This window comes from Seriola lalandi, unplaced genomic scaffold (assembly GCF_002814215.2).
Source record: "Seriola lalandi dorsalis isolate HSWRI2012SDOR001 ecotype SW California unplaced genomic scaffold, Sedor1 jcf7180002055006, whole genome shotgun sequence".
Classification (NCBI taxonomy): domain Eukaryota; kingdom Metazoa; phylum Chordata; class Actinopteri; order Carangiformes; family Carangidae; genus Seriola; species Seriola lalandi.
This window is the reverse complement of record NW_019525549.1, coordinates 2,027,284-2,035,686: the sequence shown is the minus strand read 5'-3', so window position 1 is coordinate 2,035,686 and position 8,403 is coordinate 2,027,284. Positions and strand designations below refer to the sequence as shown.

General features: G+C 44.0%; 1 protein-coding gene across 1 annotated transcript in view; it reads left to right on the top strand.

Annotated features, from left to right (window-relative positions):
- The window catches only part of LOC111647625 (uncharacterized), a 52,529-nt gene that overhangs the window by 25,347 nt on the left and 18,779 nt on the right, over window positions 1-8,403 (top strand). The window contains exons 3-5 of the mRNA XM_023397257.2: window positions 2,507-2,651; window positions 2,742-2,799; window positions 2,942-3,023. Of these exons, the coding sequence (XP_023253025.1) occupies window positions 2,507-2,651; window positions 2,742-2,799; window positions 2,942-3,023 (285 nt within the window). The remainder of the gene's footprint in view (window positions 1-2,506; window positions 2,652-2,741; window positions 2,800-2,941; window positions 3,024-8,403) is intronic.

Below are 8,403 nucleotides of genomic sequence, written 5' to 3'. Positions count from 1 at the left end.
AAATGCCAGTTTGAAGACATGTTGCCTCTTGTTTTATTAAAAAGACCAACACAGAATATGAGATATTTCCCACATAATACATGATGGAGGGATGAGACATTGTTTTATATCAGAGTCTTTTATATCAAGACATTTCTCAAAACCAGAATATGATCAGGGTGACTTTTGAACACTGGAAATAAATCGTGTACTCACCCCGGCAGTAGCCCCCGTGGCACTCAAAATTTCCCTGGAATTTTCTAGTTTCTCATTTACTTTTCAATAATTTTGGCTAGGTCCTTTAGAAAAGAGACATTCTGATTTACCTCACCTGGGCAGAGAACTGCATTCAGACACAATCAGAATTTGCAGAAATTAAAAAGGCTCTGCTTACCTCTGAATCTTTGTGGCCACTGATGGTCTGAGATGCAGGCTGATCCTCCCAGGCAGGGGTCCTCAGGCTTCTGTCTCTCCTGGCTGGCTCGCCAATGTTGGAGGAAAAAGTCCAGGTCCAGCCAGAGTCTAGGTCTAGACCTCTTCACCAACACATAACTTTTAACAAAGCTGCACTTCTACTGGGTTCAAAAAAAGAAGTCACTGGAAATGGTCAGAGTCCAATGCAATAGAATTTAATATTTCACAAGAACAAAAGTGAAACCAGATCTGGATCTGAACTAAAGGCACAGTGCCTTTGCACTATGATATATAGTTCCTTCTTAGATGGGCTCTCCACCTATTTTCTGAAGTGAACCTATCAATGCCATGGGAACAATCGTGTCCAGCCCCACGTGAAATTTCCCCAAACCAGGCATGCCAGGGTATAGTAGTAGTGCAAGCTGTCCAGAAGTCCCCTATCTATCCTCAACCTTGGCCTTGCCATGGCTGCTACTCCAACACCACTGTTCCCAGGGCCCTACAGATCATTTTTTTTAGCTTAATTCCTTCCAGGTTCCATTCTGTAACAATCCTACCATCTAGTGTAACATTTAGTATATTTATAATGCATGTAATGCAGGAAACCGTAAGCCCTATGCTAAAGGTGCTGTTAGCCCTAGACTAAAAGAGCTGTTAACCTCAGGCTAAAGGAACTGTTAGCCCCAGGCAAAAGAAACTGTTAGCCACAGACTGGCCTGGCACTGTTAGTCCCAGGCAAAAGAAACTGTTAGCCACAGACTGGCCTGGCACTGTTAGTCCCAGGCTAAGGAAACTGTTAGTCACAAACTAAGGGCACTGCTAGCTCCAGGCTAAAAAAGCTCTTAGTCCCAGGCTAAGGGAGCTGTTAGCCCCAGGCCAAAGTAGCTGTTAGTCCCACGCAAAGAAAACTGTTAGCCCCAGAGTAAGGTAACTGTTAGCCCCGAGTCGAAAAAGCTGTTAGCTCCAGGCTGAGGGTGCTTTTAGCCCCAGGTTAAGCTAGGTGTTAGCTAAGGGAGTTTTCACAGCCGTACAATCCTGCCTCATTCCAAAGATGGCTAACTCTGACTTTAGCCTAACTTGCTTGCTGGCAGCATAGCATTTCTTGTATATGTTGTAACTACTAACCCAAACCAGCAACATTCATAGCTAACTTAAAACATGTCCAGAAAAGACTGAACTTTAATGAAGTCTATATGATTAATTTCACTCCTTTGTGACAGTTTATCCTCTTTTACAAGTTTTAAGTGAAAATATGCACACTTGTGTTTTGTTTTGTTTTTTTCAAATTTTCAGAGAACAATTAAAAGAGTGTTTACAGATTTGAAACGACAGTTCTGTGTATCATCATGCGTAAAACCTTTGTCGGTGCATCTAATGCAGACACAACTGTAGCCACCAAGTTTGTGCATTTAATAGCTGTCAAGTCCGTGTTTCTTCTGATTGGATGGATGAAAACTAATCCTATGTTTTTTACATCAACTCGTTCTATTTTATTCCTGTTGAACCTCTAGTGGAGGTACAGATGCTGTCTCCATTCCATTGACTTTTTAAAACTAATGATCTGAAATTCAGCCCCAACGCCATGCCCTGATTGGTCAGCTCTGCAGAGTTGAGAAAGTATGCTGGGTTTGAATTTCTCCATCAACTTTTTTAAATTTCTTACACAACCATTTCTGGCACTTCACAGCTTCAAGGCCTGACCACATTTTTGGCACATCAGGCCACACTCAGCTAATATGCCCTTTCCCTCTCTTTCTCTATGTCTTGCTGCTGTCTCTTTAAACTGTACAGTGCAATCAATATTGTCATATACCTGTGCTTCTCTTGCTATGACAAGTCAACAAAGTCCACTGGTCCCCTCAGTGGTCGAATCAGAAAACACACTTTTCACCTATATGACCTAATTTTTCTGTGAACTATTTTGTCAATTCACATTGTGACTTTAATTTCTATTAGGGAGGATTACACTGTACAATGTCTTTGTGTCATAATTAAGAAATAAACTATATGCACTGCGCCACACTTCAAAGGAATTTTCTCCCCAAATAGTCCAGCATTATGATTGTAGCAAGAATTCTTCCTCACTGTCTTTCTCCTCCTGCCTTTGTCTCAGAGTCGTACACTGTCCGGGACCATGAGCGTTTAGCCCATGGTCGACAGCTGAAGATCTACCTTTCCAAGAATGCAGAGAAGCTGGAGTTCACCCCAGCAGATTCTCCCAGACAGACCTTTCTATACTGGGAGAAAGTCAAAATCAGGTCAGAGACACTCAGGGTCACAGGATGGTCATTTCTAGTGTTGTTGTAGCTGATGTATTTGCATGTGGCTGTTGATCTGTCTATCTACAGTACGACCAAAGGCTGGGTGTCTGGGACAGGTAGTGACCGACGTTGGTTAATTGACAAGGTAATCAAACAAATTATTTTTTTGTAAATACGGTTACTTGATTAATTAAACAGAGAGGGTGCCGGAAGTGAAAATGTAACACGTGTTTATAGTGGGTCCGGAGATACTTGATCCTCACACTGTATTTTTGTGGATTTAACAGGTGACTTATGAGGACCAGGGGACCTACGTCCAGAGAGACTTCTGGAATAAAGAAATCTCCGCTTTCAAAGTGGCAGTCACACGTGAGTTAGCCAAAGGTTATATTAGCCCTGGATGCTAAGAACGGTCGGGTCTTTACAGGAGCTATGCTAACATAGCCCACGTTAGCATTAACAGCTGTTTACCCATCAGTCTAGAACAAACATTTTGAGTTCAACATCTGTCTCCAGAGGTGGAAACAAACACCAATGTTGACTCTTGTTTTGCTTCTATTTGTTCTACTGAAATTAGCATTTTATCCAGCTAGCACTGATCTAGATATCTCATCACTTTCTGACAGCTGTCACTGTAGAATCCAGTCTGTCCTGAAGAAGTAGCTGCCCAGACAACATATTATAACCTCCTCTATTGTAACACAACAGTGGCTGAAGCTAATGGCAAGCTACCCTCATCACCACCACCGGCTCCCTCACCATCTGTACCTGGTTTGTTAAAATAACACATTCTGTTTTACATATAGATATATTGAATGATCTCAAATAATTATCAAGACATTATCTCTCGAGCAGGACTTTCTCTCACACAAACAACTTACATCATAGTGTAGAATATAATAGTAGCATCATGTGCTGTGGTGACCTTCTGTCTTTGTCCTCTCTCTGTCAAAGCTGAAACTCAGTTGTGTAAACAGTGAATGCCTCACCAGTAGAAAACAATGTTTGTCCAATATGTCAAACAGCTAGAAATGAATAAAACTACAATTTCTTAATTTATCATCTGTAGTTTTTAGATATAATATTTCAATGTTGAGGCGTTTTAAGGTAAAGAGAGAGAATGTTCTTGTGTTTTCTACATTCATTGACAGCTACTGTGTTATGGCGGAGACAGAAATCTTAGAGATGGAAATCAAAACCATCTGCATAGTTACGAGAGGTCAGAGAGAAACTCTGTTTCCTCTCTTTTGTGTGAGCTTAGCCTTTACATTGTCCGTGGTTGAAAGAATCAGTGTTACCCAGGCTTTTTCATGTGTCCTCAGATGTTGACAACCTCACTCAGACATTTGGAGGATTGCAGGAGAAAATAAAAATAACAAAAATTGTCTCTATTTTTTTGTATAATTCATTAAAAATGGAAGGCAGTTCCAGTGAGAATGTGGGACAAAAATTTAGCCTTGGTCTGATCCACTGGGACCAGCCGCATGAATGACATTGACGGAGCCTTTAAAGACTTTAAAAACTTCATTGATGTTTTGACGGTCCACCAGCCAACCAGGATTTGAGCCGTAGTCACTGGTCTGATCTCTGTCTTTGTCAGAGCATTATTATTCAAAAATGTGGTTTCTTCTTCAGCAGAGGAAATTCTGGAAGGTCACTTTCACCTGAGCGCTGCGTACTGCACTGTGACATTTGGGAGGGGAGGGACTCACATGCACTAACATGCACACCCTGCCGGACCGGCTACCAAAACAAAGAGCAGAGAAACTCAGATTACATCACACACAGAGGGGGTGTGGCTACTTCTCTGCTCAGCACGCCATTACTCCACTATATCTTTACATAGAAAACAGTTGTTTGCTGCTGTATTAATGTTTAAAATCTTGTTTGGGTCTGAGCTCTGCTTCAAGAGCAGGACACCATAAATGTTGGACCTTCAGTTGTCTATCAATTTACTGGCTATCATAAATTAAGAAAATATTAATATTAAAAATTTGATTATGAATTAATAACTTGAATTAAAGTCCTCGGGGGCACCAGCCTAAACTAATAAACAAAATAGCCAATATTGGTTCAGTCTCTAATTATTACTATTAATCTGGAACTCTAATTAATAATTACCTCAATAACTATAACCAAATGACCATATCAACAGTAAGTAAATTGAAGGATTGGAATTCTACTGAGTAGAAGTTGACAATATTTACACTGGTGCAACATAAACACACGAGTAGTCATACTTAAAGACATGTGTTTACAATGGAACAGAGTAAAAACATAATGTCTAGTATTAGTATATACAAAACTATTTGAGTTGTGCTAGTCACAGCTTGGCCATAACTAACACCATGTTCAAGCATAAGGACGTCCATAGGTGCACAGGGCACCAGGACACCCTAGGTCGCCGGTCTATGATCGACTTTGTAGTCGTATCATCAGACCTGCGGCTGCATGTTCTGGACACTCGGTTGAAGAGAGGAGCAGACCACCACCTGGTGATGAGTTGGATCAGATGGCAGGGGAAGACGCCGCTCAGACCTGGCAGGCCCAAACGGGTTGTGAGGGTCTGCTGGGAAAGCCTGGCAGAAGAACCCGTCAAGACGATTTTCAACGCACACCTCCGGCAGAGTTTCGATCGCGTCTCGAGGGCGGTGGGGGACATTGTGTCCAAATGGGCCTTGTTCCACTCTGCTGTTGTTGAGGCGGCTGTTGCAAGCTGCGGCCGCAAGGTAGCTGGGGCCAGTCGTGGCGGTAACCCTTGTACCCGCTGGTGGACACCAGGGGTGGGGGAAGCCGTCAGGCTGAAGAAGGAGGCCTACAGGGCGTGGTTGGCATGTGGGTCTCCGGAATCAGCTGACTGGTATCGGCGGGCCAAGCGGAGCACAGCCGCGGCAGTTGCTGAGGCAAAAACTCGGGCGTGGAAGGAGTTCGGTGAGACAACGGAGGAAGACTATCGATCGGCTCGAAAAAGGTTCTGGCAAACCGTCCGGCCCCTCAGGGGAGGAAGGCGGGGAGCTGCTGACGTCAACTGAGGATATAGTGCTCCGGGAGTATGGGGTGGATGGCCCCTTGTTAGCGGCCATTAAGTCCCTGTGACAAAGGAGTGTGAGTCTGATTCGCGTAGCCGGCAGTAAGTCGGACCTGTTCCCGGTGGGGGTTGGACTCCACCAGGGCTGCCCTTTGCCACCGGTTCTGTTCATAACTTTTATGGACAGAATTTCTAGGCGCAGCCGGGTGGTGGAGGGGTTTGGGCGGTCGAGTGTGAAGCAGCTGGGATGAAGATCAGTACCTCCAAGTCTGAGGCCATGGTTCTCAGCCGGAAATGGGTGGATTGCCTGCTCCGTTTCGGGGATGGAGGCTCTGCCTCAGGTGGAGGAGTTTAAGTATCTCGGGATCTTGTTCACGAGTGAGGGTAGGATGGAGCGGGAGATCGACAGGCGGATTGGGGCGGCGTCAGCAGTGATGCGGGCGCTGAACCGGTCCGTTGTGGGGAAGAAGAGCTAAGCCGGAAGGCGAAGCTCTCGATTTACCAGTCGATCTACGTTCCAATCCTCACCTATGGTCATGAGCTTTGGGTAATGACCGAAAGAACGAGCTTGCGAATACAAGCGGCCGAAATGAGTTTCCTCCGCAGGGTGGCCGGGCTCAGCCTTAGAGATAGGGTGAGGAGCTCGGTCATCCGGGAGGGACTCGGAGTAGAGCCGCTGCTCCTCAATGTCGAGAGGAGCCAGTTGAGGTGGTTCGGGCATCTGGTGAGGATGCCTCCTGGACGCCTCCTCGGGGAGGTGTTTCGGCATGTCCCACCGGGAGGAGGCCTGGGGGCCGACCAAGGACACGCTGGAGGGATTATATCTCTCGGCTGGCCTTGGAATGCCTCGGGATTCTCCCGGAGGAGCTGGTGGAAGTGGCTGGGGAGAGGGCCGTCTGGACCTCTTTGCTGAGGCTACTGCCCCCGCGACCCGGATCCGGAGAAGCGGGAAATGACGGAGACGAAGACCTGGGTTCTGTGACAGCTACATTTGTGGACATTGAAATTCTGCAGTGTTGTGGAAATATTGTATTGTATTGAACTATTTCATAACATAGAGTCGCACCATGCAGCCTGGCACTAACTTTACATATACAATATAAAATATATTCATACATTTAAATATGAGTAAAATGGAAAAGGCTTCGGTGGATCAAAGTGGTAAGAGATGAAAAACTAATCATCATCACTAATCATCTCAGTGTAAAAAATGACCAAAATCAACACGTTTTATTTGTTTTACAAGTTGTATATCTGTCACATGCAGCATAAATTTTTAATAAACAATGCTAAAAAAAAAAACTAAATAGATCAAACTAAATATTTTTGTCCAATTATGATTTATTGATTTATTTTTAAAGCCCGAAAGCTTTTAACTGAATGACTTGTTTTCCCTTTAACATCACAATTAATTGTCAATACGAATTTTCTGTGATATCAATGATCGTAGGTTAAAGACCATATTACTTTTCAGAACATTATCTTCATAGTTTGTTGCTGTTGTCATTTGTATAAATTGATGATTTCAAGCCCCAAGCAAGTCTTATTACTGCTCCATGAAGTCTACTAGCATAGCATTTATGAACACGCAGCACCGGTTCCAGAGCGCCGTTAGCTTGTTTTCATAGCCCAGATTCACGATGGGAGTGATGCGCATATTCAGGGGGCCGCATAACGTGGAAGTAAGCCGGAAGCCAGAAACTTTTTCGGTGTATGCGCCAGGCGAGCAACTTCTATAAAAATGAACAGGCACCGTTTTTGGTCCGGTATCCAGTTGTTATAATACGTCCACGGTGGGGACACAGACAAAGGCAAGATGGCCGATTGAAAATGGTCGCTGTGACCACATGACCTGAACAAAAAAGACTACACAAGATGGCAGTAAACAAAGGAACTACTCTAAATGGCCGTCTAGACCACCTGGTGGGTTGGGGAGGGAAGGTGATAGTTTGATTAGAGTTTGATAGCCTCTAATCTCATGTAATCTAAAGGTACCAGGTTAATGGGGAGGTTAGCTGCATGCAGGTTCTAGAACTAAAGATGTACTACAGGTATGTGGGTGAACATACAAGTACCCAATTAATTGACTAACCACAACCTAAGCAAACATAACAACAGCAAAACATTAACCAACATGTACATGTACAAAGGTTTAGACTTCTGCTGCCTAGCTGTGCTGTGCTATGCTAGGTGAGGTTAGCCCCAGTCAGTTCACATTACCCAGTCCTTGGAACAAACAAAGAGGTATTTTCCAGTGTTTTTGAGGTGTCCAGTGAGTTGGGTGGCTTCCTGGTGGAGTAAAGTCCTGTCTGGCTCTGTGGCTTCTGCTGTTTTCTCCTTTGTTGTTCTCACAGCTGTGGCTCCTATTGCTTGGAAATCAGCTGGCTGACCTTGTGTTGTAGCCACTGATTCTGAAAAGAAATTGGCTCACTCTCAGATAATCCAAAGCATGTTGCTGCTGTTGAGGAGAAGGGCGTTACAGTTGTAGCGTTAAGCCATATTTTAGGATTTACTCTCGTTGAAATGGGGCACCAGTCCAACAATGAATTACTTCATTGCCAAATTTATCAATCTCATATCGGAAGCCATGACTTCTCGATTCAATGGATCTCCAGTCTCTACATCAAAAGAATACAACAGGACAACAACTGGGTGTAAATAAAGGAGTTTATTTAACTAAACTACTATCTACAGAGTAAATGCAAGGTGTAATAATCATAA